Below are 18,022 nucleotides of genomic sequence, written 5' to 3'. Positions count from 1 at the left end.
ACCCAGGGCTGTATTTTGGCAGAGAAGGACATGTTCAGTCACGCCAGACTGCAACAAAACACAAGTCCAGGCACTTCAAGTTGCTAAGGCATCCTTGCTGGTTGCTATGGCATGCATACTGTTACAAATGTTTGGTTCTGGTTTATTATTTTTCAAAGGATCGGCTTATTTATGTAACAAAAACAAATCTATCAGCCATTAGAAATAAGCCACACTTTCTCCTCCAGCTCCCCCTTCTCTTTTCTGAAATGGATGACATTTATCTTTGTTGTCCAGTCTTGGACTGTCCCACACCTCCCTTCTTTCATGTTTTTGTGCCTCTGCAGAGAAGTGGATTTAAAATGGTTGAGAGTTGCCCGTGCAGTAACCCATTTGTATTTGTTAAACTCATCACTTCTGTACAGCAAATAGAGTCCTCTTGAGATGTGCAACTGTTTCCTATAAAAAGCAAATGCTTTAAAAAGTGTAAAATTACATATGATCAGTGCAGCTTTGCTCATAGGTATTTTCAATAAAATGATCATACAGACCACAAAACAGATTTTGTGGATTTCCCTGGGGTGGCATCGAACCCCATTTGAATGCAAGTGGGCTGCCTCCTGCTAAAAGCTGTAATTTTTCTGAAGCACAAACCCACTCTGAAAAGCAATGGCCTCATGCAGCTCCTTGTTTACTGTGTCTCATTATTTCCATATTAAAATGGCTCAGTTTGGAAGCAAAATTATTACCTTTTTTTAAAAAAAATAAAAACCTAAGACCCATGTAAACTAAGCCAAACCTGTGGCGCTCAGGCCTGGGCTCTTGCATGCAAATATGTTAGACAGGTCCTCAGTGTATCTGTGCACCTCCAACCTGCCCCTGATTTGCCCAGATCTGTACAGCTTCTCTCTCTGATGGCTGGTACAGCCTCAGCTGACAGCAGCAGGTAGACACTGCTGCAGACAAGGCTCAGAAAGGAACCCAGAAGCTCAGCTGATTGGATGAAACAAAACAGGACTAAAACAAATTAAAAGATCCAGCCAAATGACCCCCCCCTGCAAAACAACATTCCAACCCTGCAATGGGCCACACCGATGCACCAGCCCTCCTCTGCTGATTTGCAGAAAGACAAAACAATCCCAAAGCAAACAATTCTATTGTGAACAGCTGTTTCATACCTAGGTCCCATTTTTATTCTTTCCGATGCCCTACACATCCCTCCACTGCAGCAGCTCCAGCTCCCCATTGCCCCAGGACATGAGCCCCAAGCTTCCAACAGCACAAGGCAGAGTGAGGAACGCTGAGCCTGTCCTGCCATCGCTGCCTCTGCCGGGCTCTGACTAGAGTTCCTCTCCTTTACCCAGCTGCTGATTTCTATTAAGTTTATGAGAATAAAATCCTCTGGGAAGCCCCCACTTCTCCATCAGCCACTGTTGAGTTGGCTAGTGGCTACAAGCCAGCCTTGTGGGGCGGGGCGGACAAGTGAGGTGGGTCGGCTAAAAGCCATGTCCTTGTGAAAGCCTTGATCCTCCTGCTCCTCAACCAGGCAGGACACAGGCAGCGAGCAGGCAGGACACAGGCAGTGAGCAGAGCTGCCTGGTACCTCCCTGCACCCTGACGGACCACACTGCACATCCCCTGTTCACCTGGTTGTGCCCATGGACCAAAATCCCTCACATTCCGCCTGTCCCAACCCCAATCCCTCGCTGCTGCTTCAGCAAGCCAGGTCGTACAACATGAGATTTTAAAATATAAACAAGATCATAAAAATTACTGGAAGCTACCAACACCAATATGAAACTTCACACAAGACAGAAAGCCCTAATTATAGTTTCTGAACCTATGAAGTCATCTAATACACATATGTTCCTTTGCACTGCAAGGAGGAAAAAAGGAGACGTGCTGTATTTATTACCATCCTCATAAGGAGGAGAGAAAACCAGTCTTCGGAAGCTTTTGAAACTCATAATACAGAAAAATCTGCATTAAACCAGAAAATCAGCTCTACTTTAGTATTTTTTTTTTTTTAAAAGGGCAGTACAAAATCATAAGGACTTTGGATTTAATTACAAAAGCAATAATATTTGTCCATTCCACAGTGTCATGCAGAATTGTGAGCCTTTGTTTTGTTTGTTCGTTTTTATTGATTTTCTGGATCAAAGTTACTTAACAGACATCTGAAAAATTCTTGATATTTCTCCTAAATGCCAAAACTGAGGATTCTACTTCAGGCGAAGAAGATGGCACATTGTCTGGCTCACATGTCATCAAAACATGACAATTTAAGAACAAAATCAGGTTTCCTCTTTCTCTTCTAGCACTGTACAGCCTGTGTAAAATCAACAGCAGTAAAAGGTACAAACAATCTAGCAATCGTCATTTATAAGTGAAGGGTGTGGCTGCAACCCTAAATGCTTAAGAGGGGGAAAATACTGAGAAAAGAAACACCATTTTTACATAAACATTTCTTAAAACAGAGCTGCACACTCTAACACATCCAGGATAGCGCAGAGTCTATTGATAACAACAGAATATTGCATTCCAAAAATTATGAGGGAAGGATTTTAAAATATTTAAATCCTATTTCTCTACAAATTAAGTTTCACACTATTTTGCAGTTCTGTGATAAAAGCCCTCTTACTTGCTCGAGACAAGACTCGAGAAAGCTTTAGACAGAGAAGATTTTCTTAAATTAGCTTGAAAATTCAGTTTCCAGGGCAACATACGTGGGTCTTCATACATCAACATTTCTTTGCACCATTTGAAAAAATGTGGTCGCTTGCTAGAATGCCATAAAATACTTTTTAAATACAGTAAACTATTTCGATCACTTTGATCCTTTCCTTTTGGCCTTTGAAGACAGCTCACTGTCCTTTCTTTTCAGAAGAATCATATCAATAAAACTGTCAAGTTGTTTTACTTCAGAGAGGTTTTATCCCAGAAATGCCTGCAGTGACACCCATGCGTGTAATACATTTCTGCCAGCACCTGAATGTTTATGTAACATTTCAGTACGCATCCCTTATTCATCATCCCTTTTCTTGGTTTAAGTTTGCAAGTAGGAGACATGACTTGGGATCTATGGCACACTGGGAGTATGCTGGTTTATATGTACAATTAACCCAAATGCCTGTTTCATGGCAGCTATGGGAAATGTGCTGATCGCCCTTGCACGTCGAGACCCTCCGTGAGTTTCTCACAGCTACCAATACATACAGGTGTCATAAAAGAAATAAAGCTAACCACGCTATTTTACCCTCCACTCTGAAAGCAGGGTGGGGGGAGGAGGAACCAACAGCCCTTAATGATAATGATCATTTTCCCCTCTATGAGCGCTCAGCATCCCTGCAGTGACATTACTGGAGCTGGTACCCAAAGACAGCAGCAGAGTGGACAAGTTTCCTTCTTCCATTTCAAGAGGGCTCAGGTTACGGTGGGGCAGGCAGCATGTGAAACAGTGACAAACAACATTAGGAGTGTCTCAGAAAAAGAAAGGGGAATGAGTGTTACCTGCACATTTTACTCCCTGAGCGATGAGGCCCCACATGAAGTTGGCGCAGTATTCACACCAGTGCGGGCCCCTGAACGTGTGCACCTGCAAGACAGCAGCAGAAAGGAAAATTACAGAAAATGACCCAACTGTTTCACAGACATCAATGTGTCTAAACAAGGCAGAATTCCTCTCCTTTGAAGGCAACACATGCAGCCGCTGGAAGCTTCCCTGTATCACTGCAGGAGAGGAAGAAAGAGAAGTCAGAAAGATTTAGGCGTCAGGACTCCGGCAGCCCTGTGGGAAGGTGAGCTCTCCATCCCAGCCGTCCGCAGCAGCACACTCGGTTCTGTGGGGATCTGCTCCCACCCCACACGGGGCATGAATCCCACCTCTCGGCATCAGAGCAGGATTTTAGCCACAAGGCAAGGCTTTTGCGGCGACGGTGCAAGAGCTCACCCCTCAGTTAAAAACGTCTTCGGCTTTGTCCTCCTCTCCACAAGGTACTGTGTGAAATGCGTAGGGGGCTGCAAGATTTCGCCTCCGGCGGAGGGAGTCCTGCCAGGCAAAAATACCAGTTCTACACAGAAACACTGCAAATGCACTTAGGGGCTTTCCAGTTCAGAACAACCCCAAAAGGAAATTACTCTCTTCAGACTAATGCTACATATTGAAAATTCAAACGAATCTAGTAAATGGAAACAAGAATCCACTGAACCAGGAAAAAAATTCAAAGCTAAGGAAGAAAAAAACCAATGCTGCTTTCAATCCCACCTCACATGCTCGTTACAAATCCTGCAGCCACCATTAGCTGCTTCTGATTTTATTCTGATAAAGTTCCTGCTGTAGCAAACCACAGGATTCTTTGCAGAGAAAATCATTACTTCCTCAGCCAGCGTAAAAGGCTTTGAGGCTCTACATAGAATAGACAGGCTGACAAAAGGAATCAGTAACTGGTGATCAGAAAGAAATGAAATTTGTACTGAAATGTAATAAAAATGCTTTAGGCTTAACTCACTTGGTTCTCCAGAGTTACTGAGTGGGCACCAGAGCAGGCAGCAGCCTCACGTGCCCGACATCCACGCAGAGCTCTGGCCGTACACGGCAGAACGTGAGGTGGCCTGACCGAGGCCGCGAGCATCCCCTGCACCACGGGTTTCACCAGCAGCTGGATCCCAGGCGACATTTACCTCGAACAAGTGACAACCCAGAACAGCACCCAGCAATTCAGATCGTGTTTCAGTTTTGGCTACAGGAGGGTCTGCAGCCTCTCGGGCATTTGCTGCCCACAAAGCAGTAGGGAGGTAAATCGCTGTACTAGTCTGGAAAGTTACTCTTGAATTCACCCAGTAATTCGTGTGCGTGTCTGTGCTAAGCTGGGCTCACAATCGCCTCCAGCCCTGTGCCGCTGAGCATCCCAGGAGGAAGGCTAGCGGGGCAAGCTCAGGTGCCCCCAGCGCTGGCACCGGCTGCCTCCCCTGCCCCTGCAGCTCCAGCCAACTCCACACTGCACACAATGACAGGGCTGTCAGCAGCTGTAATCTCCATTTTCTTTTTTGCTTGCACCACAGAGAGATTTTTCACACCTTCTTCTCTGTTACCCACCTGCACTACCCACATCCCCTTGGCTTTCTTCCTCAGCTTTGGTTTTTTTTCCAGATCTTTGGCAGCTTTCCCTATCCAGAATAAGCGCATTTTAAGTAAAATGCTGTGCTTTAATGCCTGCAGGACTAACAGAACTTTCTTGAGGAAAAAACAAAACCAAAAACCAATAAACCGAGCTTCCTTTCTGTTACCTTTTTTTTTTTTTTCTGTCAAAGAAATATTCCTCAAAAAATCCCACTTATTTAAAATATCTCTGAAAATTCCTGTTGGGGAAAATAGAAACAAAAATGACAGTTCAAAAGTGTGAGCAAAAAAATAATATTTTTCAGAATACTTTTCAGTTTTCTAAAGTTTTTTTTTAGTATTTCTTATTGTAAAAGAGAGAGAATTTTGCCTTGTTCCCTGAAATGCTGACACTTTAACTTCTTCCTTTAGGCAGAACAAGAACAAATTCTGACACTGTAATATTTCTTGCTAAATAAGAAGAACAATACTATCCTGTGCTTCTCTACTCATTGATTTCAACCCATCAAATCCTCTGAATGTGCCATTTGCTGAAGCATTTCCTTTTCCTGGGTGCTGGGGTCCTACCCTGGCCTGCCCAGCACTGTCTCCAGGGCTGATACCAAACCTCAGGTGCCCCGTCTCTAACCAGCTATTGTTTTAGCAGTGACCATCCCTTCTACTTGGCATCTTGCCCCCACCACAGTTTCCAACTCCATAGGAACTCTTCCATGGGGTCCACCACATCCCAAAAATGCCACTCCAACCTTTTGCCTCCCTTCATTTTTCGTTTTTTATTATGTCTTTTATGTTTCTAATAACAATTAGACTAGATTTAACCTAGATTTAAAAAAATACCCTTCTACTACAGCCAGTTCCCCTGACATCATCCTGGCTCTCAGCTGACCCCTCAGACAAGTTTACCTGACTCATCAACTTGAAAATGACAAGGACAAAACAGACTTCTGCTGTTCCCTACCAACGCTGCATATGTCCGTCACCCTTCACAAGATCAAGATTGACTCTGTCCTTCAGGATCACTGTCTCAGCACCATTAGCATCACTCTCTCGTCCTGTGCATCCAGGCTTCATCCAAATACTGAAATGCCTTTCCATATCATCAGTTAAGAAACGAACTTCTCTGTTAGAAGATTTATCCAGAGCCTGCTCACCTTTACACTGCCCTATCAAATTACTCTTTCTTATCCATTATTCTGATGGCTAACTCAAAATACATTAAAAGCTGAGTAGGGGTTTTTCGACATTTCATGATGTTCTACCTTGCTTCGTCCTTTATTGGACGTGCCTTAGGGAGGTTCTCTGGCTATATTAATTAGGAGGCCCAGAGGCCACCATGTCCTCCTGTCCCTGGTGCACACAACCCAGCAGGAGCAGCTCAGAAGCCTCTTTTGGGGTTTCTAAGCGTCGCTGTCCGTCCCCAGAGCTCAGCGGTGCCAGAGCGTTAATCCTCCCGTACCACGGAGCGGAACTGGACATCTGACCCTGTGCTGGTCTGAATAGGCACCATCTCTGGAAATGAAATCAGACACAGTAAGCAATGCCAGAAAATAGTGAAAAATTTGTCTTCTGAGGTCTGAACAGCCTCTAATCCTGTTTCATCCTGCAGAGGGGGACCCGGCAGCATGCTAAAAAGAAACACGTTTGCATCCCTTTGCTAGTTCAAGAGCCAGCACCTGCAAACAATAATGCATTTATTACATGACGCTGTTTAATACAACATTCTGATATTTATTTTTAATTCCCCATTCTAAAAACCTGCCAAGCAACTTGCTTGTTTTCAAAACCAAAGCATGCTTTCCAGAAAAATTTCTGAAAACACACCCAGCAGAATCCCAGAGATCCTGACTTAAATTGCAAGGGGTTTCTTTCCCCTTATAAAAAGAGCATCTGCCATATGCAGATTTTATTGTCTTATAAAATGTGAGAGAGCAGGACTGCCAACTGTGGCTTTATATCTCCCAACACTTCCATTGTCAGTCCCACCCCAAAAATCCTTTTTTTATCTCTTTCCATAATGTTTCAACTGCCAGTGATTTTTTAAGAATGTGGAAAATAGGTGAGCAGGAGAGCAACATAAACCGGTTTTAACCCTGATTTGTAAAATTCAATATTATAATATGAAATTTAAAAGAAAAATCTAGATAATTGTAAAGAAAAATACTTGCTTCAGAAACTAGATAAAATCCTATCACTACGTGGTCATGCAAGTCTGAGGTAGGAGGAGAGCCTCATGTTGGGCTTACACTTAGGCATTTCTATTTTGAACTCTCCCACAATATCAGCAAAGTATAATAAACATTTAACTACTGTGATCTCACATAAAAGAGGAGTTTTTTGCTTACGCTTGAAAGCCATTTTCTTTTGCACAGAGAAAAATAGCTTCACTCCTGTGATTAATAACTATAAGTGTCCCAGAATGCAATTTATTTTTGTTTTGCTTTTAATGAAAATATTTATTAAAAAAAGAGACAAAGTTTTAGAAGAATCAAATAAAAAAATGATCCGGTGGCTCTGACAACAGATTTTACCACCAGCTGTGAACTCCTCAAGCAGATCTACCACCATTATTTCTCAGGCTCTATAAAGGTCACTGCTCAAGTTAGTTACCCATGTATCTTGTAACTCCACTTGTTTTTTATGCTTTTGGTTTTTACAAGACAGTTGTTCCGCTAGCCTTGATTGCTGTCTAAAAAACAAGAATGAGCCAGCAGATAATTAATATTCATAACAGGGAGACTCATATTATATCACTTGTCAAGGCAGGGAGGAAGAGGAGGAGGAAATATCAGCAAAGTGCTGTGCAAACATGACGTGAAAGAACATGATGGATCAGCAGAGCTTTCGCAAAGCCAGTCCTGGGAAGAAAGCAAGGCTGGATCTGACAAACTATAGAGATGCAAAATCAACACTGAAAACAAAAGTCCTTGTGACAGTGTACAAAAAAGCCTTCCCTGAGGAGAGGCTGCTGCCATGATCTCCCTGAGCGCCCGCAGGACCCCTGCTCCGTATTGAGGAGCACAGCTTCTTCCACAGCCCTTCATGACACTCTGCTGGTGAGAATAATGGGGTCTGGAAGATCCAGGCACTACCGCCTGTGTTGGGACAAAACACATCAACTTGAAAAATGACAGAAAAAATAATTGCTGATCTACCCTCTTGGGCTACCAGTCCTATGCTCTGGCTAGATGCCTTGTTGTTATTTGAGGAGGAGACCAAACTGATCAGGGACTGAATAAACGGCACACATCCAGCATTTGTACCATGCGGTGCTGCAAAGATGCAGTTCTGCTGGCCATACTGTCTCTCAGCTCCCAAGGATGACAGGACACTGCTGATGTAGGCTGTCAGCTCAGTGGTCCTGGCTGACTTGCAATTCCATCAACTCACTTCTGCCTGTTGGGACTCTACCAAGCTTTTAATTGGGTAAGGGAGATAGCATAAGTCTCAATTAATACAATGAACTCGGCCTGTATTATTGATGTCTGTCTGCCCTGTCACAGTTGATTTTATCAGGCACTGAGCGTGCCCACGCTGGCACCCAACAGGCATGACCTTCTCATCCATCCCTGGTTCAGGCAGAGGTTGCTGGATGTGAAGGGTACAGAAGAGATGACAATGAGGAAGCCAATTGACTTAACTCTGAGCTTGGTCAATGCTTCACATTAATCCTTGCATACGTAATGATGATTAGATGGTGCTTCTAAAACAAGGGTCTGATCACTCCCAATATTTCAGCACATGACATTACTCCTGTGAGTCAAATATTGCTGCTGATGAGTAATCTGAGAAGCGAAGACTGCCATGACAACCTACATGGCAGAGCTGTATCTGCAAGAGAATCACACTCATGCAAAGGTGCAACAGAAACGACAGTAACTGAGGCCATTGAAACAGAGTCAGAGAGCTGACTTTGCCCAGACCAGCTGGGGTATAACATGGGGGCCAGTCTGGCACCACCCCAAGGACTGTCCAGCAGCTTTGGAGAAGAGATGTGGTGGAATGCTGCGTGGTTCAGAGCAGAGTATAAATAGCATTGCTATCGCCAGTGGGTACACTGAGACGAACGCTGAGCAGGCAATCCCTCCTCCAGGTCCTCACCCACTTGGAGCCAGAAGCGCTGTCACGTCTTGTTTACTTGCTGGTTTGTACTGATCATGTCAGCAGAGATGGGAACAACTGGAAATTGTGGTTATGTCATGTTCTACGAGAGCTAAAGCAAAAAGAAAATGGAGAGTAGCAGGCTTTTTCACTTGTAAATTCAATTAAAATGGCTGTCTTTCTTTCAGGATGGAATAGTAGATTTTCTTTAAATTTATATCTAGAAACTGGAACATTATCCATTTTATTCCAAACCCAAGTTATTTAATAGCTGTGTCCATACAAAAAAATGTGAAACTAGAACTGAAAATTTAATAAAAACCTTAGAATTGAAATTGCATATAAATACATACCATATATGCTATATATGGTGATGTAAATTTAATCTATGCAATTATATAAATAGACTATAAGCCCTTAAGAGATTCCTAAACGCTTTTGCAATGATACTAAGGCTAATTTGGAGGAAGAGCTGTTGATGATGAGAGAGCATGACACACGCTACGTGCTCCTTGAAGCAAACTCCCAGCCTTGCCCAGCAGAGTCGCTTCCCAGCTTCACCACTGGCACGAGCCGCTTCGTTCTTGGGGCTGTGCACATGGGAGACTCACAGGATCCACACCTGGGGACTTCTAAAAATACTGGTGCAGTAGGAAGGGATTAGAGATAAAATAAAGGATTTAGAAAAAAAGGCTGCTGCTTCCCCCCACCAAACAGAGGCAAAGCGTGAATTCAGGGACTAGCACTATGAAACCAGAAAGGGTTAAATAATATTGTGCTCTTTGGAATCTGCTTTGGAAAAGCTCTGGCTTTTCCAAAAACGTAAAAAAGTAGAAGTAACATTAAGTAAATAGCTTAGGAGACTAAAATCCATCAATGCCTGAAAGCTTTTCTGGCTTGAACTGTCTTATAATACATTGTGAGTTTCAGAAGCAACAACAGAAAGCTGATGAGATCTCGGAAGTTTTGTGGAAGTTTTTTTCCAGTTTTGTTCTCCAGATATTTTCTCTGCCTTTAAATGCGTTTTTCCCCCAAGTACTACGAGTCTAAAAGAAACATCAAATTTCCTGAGGTTTTTTCATCTGTGAGAAGGTGCAGAGACTTTCCCTGGGAACCGTGCAGGAGGCACCCAAGCTCTCTTTCTGAATATTCATTTGAGCACAGTGACTCACTTAAAGACGCTTTGAAAGTATGTTCAGTGCCAGGTCTGTACCTAATAAAATATCAGCATCCTCTTTTCAGTGGAGCCAGACCAATTTACCCCAAATCGGCATCTGCCCCAGTTTTCAGGAGATCAGAAATAGAAATGAGTTCATGTTAGAAGTCACAGAAAAATGGCTCTGCTTAATCTAGTAAGACTTTGTAATAGTTTCTGGTCTTTTCTCAGCACTTCTTCTGCACTTTCCATCTCCCTGTTCCCAGTGTTTAGGCACCGCTTAACTGAGTGGCTCATATTAGAATAAGATTTGACATAGAACTGCTATGACTTTTTACACTAGCAAAACAACTGGCACAGATGAAATTATACCAGTAAAATCTAGGCCAGGTTATCTTATTTATTTCAAAGCAGCAGAACAAATCTAACCAGCAGAGTAACTTGTTAAAATCAACAGTCTCTCCATTAAAGTGATGCTTGAGTCTGTCTATACTGGCAAAGCTCTTCCCATAGAGACTGATCCTCACATGAGCTTTCACTTTTTGTGCACGTTTAAGGCTATATTCTACCCACAGTTATTTCTGGAAAAGCACATTGTCTCTGTTCTGGAGCTCCCTGATTGGCCTTTCAAATGGGTCATCCTCAAAGAGAAAGCCAGGATGCTGCTTCAGTCAAGGATGGCGATGAGCAAATCTCAACAAACAAGACCCATCAGCATCTCTGGTGACTTGGCTTAAGCGGCTGTGGAAAAACATCGCTCCTCTCTGGAAGAAGGGTTCACTTGAAAGGGAATTAAGTTCTGAATGTTTACCAACCCACCAAGCAGCCTTGATTACAATTAATTGACTGTGCCTGTGCATTAGTAAGATAGTGACTAAGAAACAGCATGACAGTACTAAAAGCTGCACAGAAAGACAGCAAAAAAAGAGTATTGTGGAGACATATCTATTTTGTGAAAAGAGAGAAATGAGACAATATCCTAGGGAAAATGACGCATGGAAACACAGATCTCAGTCCAGCTCTGACAGGCACAGACACTTTCTTGCTTCAGTGAAGCACCGCAGCACTAATCTCGGCAGAAGAGTGGTTTTATGTCTTCCACTGTCGGCAGCTACAGAACACCTGCAGAGTGCTCGGCCAACTCGAGTCATCAGGAGCCAGAGGGGTCTGGAGGGAGACATGTAACCAGCCAAGGGAGCTAAAAATTCCCCAGGGCCCATGAGTCACAAAAGCTGGAGGGGAGTGAAGACCTTTAAGGTGTTTTGTCTGGGCTTATTCTAAATTTGCTAAGTGACTGGGGAGTGACTAACAAGTTTCAATACCCAGGAGACTTCTTGCTGTTAATATCAAATTTTCCCTTTTCTCTTCCCTTTAAGCTACCATCCCATAACTCCCAGCTAATGCTCCTCTTCCAGGACTGCCCTCCTCGCCATTACCATTTTTCAAGCATATTTCTACTGTTTTCTCCAACCCCACACAAACAGCAGGCAAAGGAGAGAGGTCAGTGCCCAAGTCCAAAGCATGGCACCAGATGGGGACAAGGTGCAGAAGATGGTCCATGTCAGGTAGGGATGAATTCAAGGCAGAAGGTACCTCATTACATGTATATATATATATATATATCTCTATATATATATCTATATATATATCTATATATATATCTATATATTTTTTTTTTTTAAAGAAAAACCTATGGGATGTAGCCAGGAGTTGGAGAGATGAGGAGATGGAGAGAGAGAAAGTCTGGAGGACTGAGCAAGAGGAATCCTGTGAGTTCAGCACCCCAATAAAAACTGCCTCACCAGAGAGAGAAGATGAGGTATAACCTTAAACTCAGCTCAGATTCGCCTGCTGTGTAAGTCCTTTGGCCCAAAGCCTGTCTCACACATCCCAACTCAGGGCCCCCTTCTGGTCCTCCTCTCAATAACCAACCTGGAATGTTTCAATCCATATGACAGTTTGCCACAGGTCCATTTTCCCTTCAAATCTGAGGTTCCTGCTGTTGCCCAAAGCTCTTCCTTCCCCTGCGTGCCCAGGAGGTGCCCAGCTGCTTCCTCCCCTTGAAATCATTGAGTGGATCAGGTCTCAGCTAGGCAATAAATTCTATTTTAATGTACAGGCTATCACAGTTGCTGCATTTTGGGGAGAAGATAAGCAAATATGAGATATATAACGGACATAAAAAAACATTCATATTGGTCGGGTCCAGTTGTAGAATAAATTTGTGGGAATGATTAGATATAAATCTACTCTGTCCACTTCCATGAAATGCTACAGAACCTTCCCCTATGATAAAGCTTCTTTTTGTAAGAAAATAACACCACTGGCTTCAGCTATGCTACTTGCCAGCACTTTGAAGTGCACCCCACAGATCTCTCAGAGCTTCCAAATAGAAGATGCTCTCGTTCATCTACACTGGGTGGAAAACCAAACCTGACATCCATCACACATGTGTCACATGTACCATGGAGTCCAGGGAGATTTCTTCCCCATAAAGGGCAGGAAATTGAAAGAGAGGAAAAGCCTTCCTGTGAAAGAAGGTGAGGCTGAGATTTTGAGGATGGTGAAGTGTCTGTCCTGATATTGTCTGGTCATTCATTTTACAAGAGAACTCATATATAATGCTGGATTTCAGAAAAGCAAATAAAATGCTGTATCAAACAATATAGATCTCTTTTAGCTGATATATTTGAATTATTAAAAATTAGTCTTTTTATATTAGATTTATAGAGAACACAGAAATATTAATTGAAAACTTTTTATAAATTAGAAAAAGCCCACATATGCTTAAAAAAAATGAAAATATTTTCAATACCTAGCTCTCATCCCGAGGAACAAGCATTAAAAACTCAATCGGATCTGACATTTATAAATCATCATCCTTTTATTTACTTATGGAGATTAAGAGAATTCAGCCACTCTGTATTTGCATTTGAGATGTGCTCCGGAGCGACCGGACCTCCCCAGTCAGGAGAATACTAGGGAGCTGGAGACCATGACCAGCCAGCTCTGCCCGCAGAGATCTGCACCACCTGGCTGGCCAGCCTGCTCACTTCAGCCAGGAGACAACTCACATTCCAGCAGATTTAAACAAGAGAAAAAGCTCTATGTCAGCACTCCTAGCAGAACTGTCTTTACATTCTCCTTTCAAACAACCCTTGGAGCAAAACACAGATTAATGGGTTTATTCAGGAGAATCTTAGTGATTTAAGAGTTAAAACCAGCTTTCGTGTCTACCCCTTCCCTCAGCATCTGCACCCCTGTAAGGGCCATCACCACACTGCTCCTCTGCCACTGTTCTGCTACCTGAGCTTTGCTGGAGGCAACAGAATCTGAAGGTCCAACCTCCACCTGTGTCCCCACCGCACGAGGACAGGAGGTGCAGGGGGGAGGGGGAACTGAGGTCTCCCAACCTGTGGCCAAGCCCAGCCTGCCCCTGGAGCAGCTGCTGCTCCCTTCTTTCCTTCGCTAAGCCAACGGCAGGAGCTGCTGTGCATTAATGATTCTCCACTTCTCCTCCCTCTGCTGGGATGTTACAGCATTTCCAATATAAAAGGATTTCTGAGACCCTTGCATTTGTGTGACTGGTAATGTGCCTGACCAAAGAAGCAGCTGGGAAAGGGTCAGGGGTCCCTCTCTGTTGCCTCATTCCTGTACAACGAAGAGAAGATTAGCCGCAGAGGTACAAAGCAGCATGTGTCCTCTTTTTTGCTGGTGAAGCCCCTGGGGACAGCAGTCACTATTGGTTAGCTGAACTATATATATTTATTTAATTTCTTGGCTGCTTTTTTCTAGTCTTCTTTCAAACATCAGCCTCCAAGACTATGGGACTGACATTTCCTTTCTTCCCACACGGGTGGCACATTTGCTGCTTGGCCAGGAACATGGGAGACTTCTGTAGACATTTTAAATGATGATGTCTATACACGTGAGAAGAAAAATTTGACAGATGCAAGGGATTATAAAAGAGAGAAGTGCAGGAAATAATGATGGCCATTCATTTCAGATCCACAATGCAATTATTATGAAGGACTTATGGTTATTTTTTTAAAAACAGGACGTCAGCCACTTTTAGAGCTCACGAGCACCAGCAGCATTCCTTCAGTGGGTAAGCTGGTTGCTACGTACCCTTTAAGGACTGAGGGGTTTGTTCTACTTTTTAATAGCAAAAATTATCTGTGTAAGTTGACTCCATTTCACTGACTTGAGAAAGAGTTACTCCTCAAGGTATATTTTTCTGGCAACTGTACATATAAAGGAACTACAGTAGGACTATTATAAAGAAAACAATCTGTGTGGAAAGTTTGTGCTATAGCTATGACCTTGGATCAGACACACAGTTTGTTTTTGAAAAAGGACTGGAAAACCCACAGCTTCCAAACTTCTCAAACAGTTACTAGAAAACAAACAAACAAAACCCCACACACAACAAAAAACAACCAACCAAAAAACCCACAACAAATAAACAAATGCAAATGAATGAAAAACGGGTTACTGGATGTGTTTCAGGTTGTTAAAGGAAAGCACCTGATGAATACAGACGTGCGCAAAATTAAATATGTATTATCCTACATATGGTGTAGTACCTGGAAAACCACTTCTGGCATCTACAATAATTACATTCAAACTCTAACGAACAAATGAAAGTTGCAAGACATTTCAGATCTCTAGGACACTTCAGGAATCTGTGAAAAAAAAGCTCTGCATTTAACTGACAGCCACCAGGATTATTTTATGCCAAGCGTTCAAATTGAACACTTTTTTATATAACACTTTGTACATGGTTTTCAAATTGATGCTTTATTGAAGAACTCAGGTCAAACAAACATCCTGATCATATAGTTTCCAATTTCAGTGCTTATCTGAACTCAAAAGCCAGAAGCTGGTTTAAATGAAATCAGATGGACAACAGGTAAATACATGTATGTGCACATATGTGTACTTTCATACATGCACATGCATATGATGGAAATCAAAACCGAAAACAAGAGACAATTAATGGATCATTATATCATCAGATGCCTGTATTATATTTATGATTTCTTCTTCTCCTAAAATAAGCAAACGCAAAAGCTACGCGTGGAAAAAAACTGCACACATTAAAGATAAAATCTGGGCTTCAGGTACTGTATATGAAGTTTGTACCGTCATCTACAGGACTTCAGTATAACATCAATTCACTTAGTCTCACAAATAAAGACTGCCTATGATGCAACGCATTTGACCACCAAAAGGTTAAAATTACTAAATCCTTACTGGACACTTACTACAGATCCAGACACAAAACATACGTATGTTGTATTGACACGTGTGGCTTTTGCCAAAGAGTTTATTTAAACTAATTAAAACAATAATTAGAAGCTACATAGAAGACTAAGTACATTTTATTAAAACACAAGGTAATTACTAAAGTCAGCAGCTCCAATAGCCCCATGGTATGTGCCACGCTGCTTTCAACACACTCAATTCATTAATGCAGGAGAAAAGCCAGAAAGTAAGGGAAATGCTGACCATCTGCTCAATCCAGATGCAGCAGAACATGCTTCTTACCTCCAAAGCTATTTACCAGCGATAAACTGAGATAAGATCAGTTTAATCCACTAATCACAGATCTAAAAGACTTTTTCACCACATACCATCATAAGTAGAACTGAAGTACATTCATTTGAAATGAAAGAAAACTTTGCCAGTTTTTCTCACCTTTAGCATCTGTTGGTATACAAGAATTCTAATTAAAAGAGATAACCTAGATACAGCAAGTAATATTGAAATAATACATGCACACGAGCAGTCAACAACAAAATCCTCATTCTACTGCTGATATGTTGTAAAGATGTCTCATGGATTTAAGTGGCAATGAAATTTAATTGACACATTTAAGTGCCTAGGAAGTCAAGAGTCTGCATATATAGTATCTTCTTGCAATACTGGGCCCATTTTAAAACCAGAACTATAGCCCCTGTGCCTTAAAAAGAAATAAGTAGCAGCGTTCCTTACCTTGAAGTTATGAATCTTCTCGTATTTTGGAATATGCTCATTTTCTTTCAGAGTTGCTCTTCGGACAAGCGATGTCAGCTGTGAATAAGCAAAGAGTTTCAGAGGTTGCCAGATTGTCACCGATGACTTCCGAGCGCCCAGTTTCATCCCCAGGGCTGCCAGCAGTAGATCTCGCTGCCGGCTCTCCTGCGGCGGGTTGTGCACCGCAGCGCTGCCGGCCCTGTGCCCGTGCCAGGACTCTCGGGAAGGCATAGCCGGGGCTGGCGGGGAGGGGACACAGCCCCCCGGACCGCTCTGCGCGGATCAGACTCGAGGGGAAAAGCCGAAAAGGACCATTCCGGGGACCTAAACCGCTGGGAGGGGCGGCGCGGCCATGGCCGGGCAGCTGCTGGCTAACTCAGCGCGGCGGGGCTGGGCTGCGCTCCGGCCGGGCTGGGGGTGCGGGGGGGTGTCCCGCAGCCGCTCCCGCGCCATGCGGGGACACACGCCTCGCGCCCGGCTTGCGGGGCGACGCTGCAGCGCGCGGGGCGGGGCGGCACCGCCCCCGGGGCGGGGGGCGGGCGGGGGCGGCCCCGCGGGCCCCGGGGCCGCAGCCAATGGAGCCCCGGCGGGGCGGGCAGCGCCGCTCTCCCGCCGGGTCCGGGAGGGCTGCCAGCCCGGGGGGAGACCGGCGCCCCTACGAAATTGCACCTCTTCGCTCTCGAGGGGTGAGGGGGGCGTCAGGGCACCCTCAGGTGCGTACAGGGAACGGCAGCTCCAGGGGACGTGACAGCTCCCCCGGCCCCTTGTGACACATCTGGGCACCGACAGGCATGGCGGGGAAGCAGTTAATGTGACCCTTGATGCTCATCACTCCTTCCCTAAAATGACATTTCTTCGATCCTTTTGATATAAAAAGAGCCTCGTCAAACTCACATCATAACGGCCTTTGCTAGCACTGGTGTGAACACAAATGCCACCAGAAGTTCATTGCACCACCCCTTCCACCAAGGACCTAAACCCCAAATTGCTGTGGTGCCTCTCATTAGGGATTTGTGAACATTAACAGAAGGTGAGTGACACACGGTCTCGAATCAGACTGAACCCTGCTGTTTAGACAGATGACACTGATGATGAAACGTGCCCAGGACAATCAGGTCCTTGCTACCCCTCACACAACCCAAGGAAACAGCACTTCACATCAGCATCACGAAAACGTTGTCACGGGACGCAGCAAAGTGTGAGGGGCACTCAAAGGACCCGGGCAGCCCATGCGCACCTACCCAGAGCTGCTCACCCAGGCAGCCCAGCCCTGGGGGCTCTCATCAGCTGCACGCTGACAGCTGGGAGGGGACACCACCATGGCCACTCAACTCCAGCCCTTTTTCTTCTAGTGCTCTCCAAGCACTTGCAAACAGTCTTTGTCAGAGACTGCAAAAATGGACCTTTGGTCTGACTCACTACAGCAGTGATTCACAGCGCGGGGCTGACCACCCTCCCCACAGCGAGGGTGCAAGAGGAGCTCTCCCGGCACACAGCCTGTCCCTGCAGGCAGCCCCAGCGCAGCCCGCCCGGCCCTCGCCACCGGCTGCAGCTCCACAGCCACTCTCCCTTCTGCAGCAGAGGTATTTTTATCTCTCATGACTCAGTAACAACCAAAGACGAGCACAGTTTGTCGCAGTCTTCTGGGTGGA

General features: G+C 44.2%; 1 protein-coding gene across 1 annotated transcript in view; it reads right to left on the bottom strand.

Annotated features, from left to right (window-relative positions):
* Positions 1-18,022, bottom strand: part of CHN1 (chimerin 1) — a gene marked incomplete at its 3' end in the record, with an annotated part of 99,438 nt that overhangs the window by 13,792 nt on the left and 67,624 nt on the right. Inside the window, exons 7-8 of the mRNA XM_080347240.1 lie at positions 16,350-16,427; positions 3,490-3,574 (exon numbers count right to left, since the gene is read on the bottom strand). Of these exons, the coding sequence (XP_080203366.1) occupies positions 3,490-3,574; positions 16,350-16,427 (163 nt within the window). The remainder of the gene's footprint in view (positions 1-3,489; positions 3,575-16,349; positions 16,428-18,022) is intronic.

Source organism: Nesoenas mayeri (genome assembly GCF_963082525.1).
Source record: "Nesoenas mayeri genome assembly, chromosome: 6".
NCBI classification, from domain to species: domain Eukaryota; kingdom Metazoa; phylum Chordata; class Aves; order Columbiformes; family Columbidae; genus Nesoenas; species Nesoenas mayeri.
The sequence above is the reverse complement of the archived record's forward strand: the minus strand, read 5'-3'. Positions and strand labels throughout refer to the sequence as shown.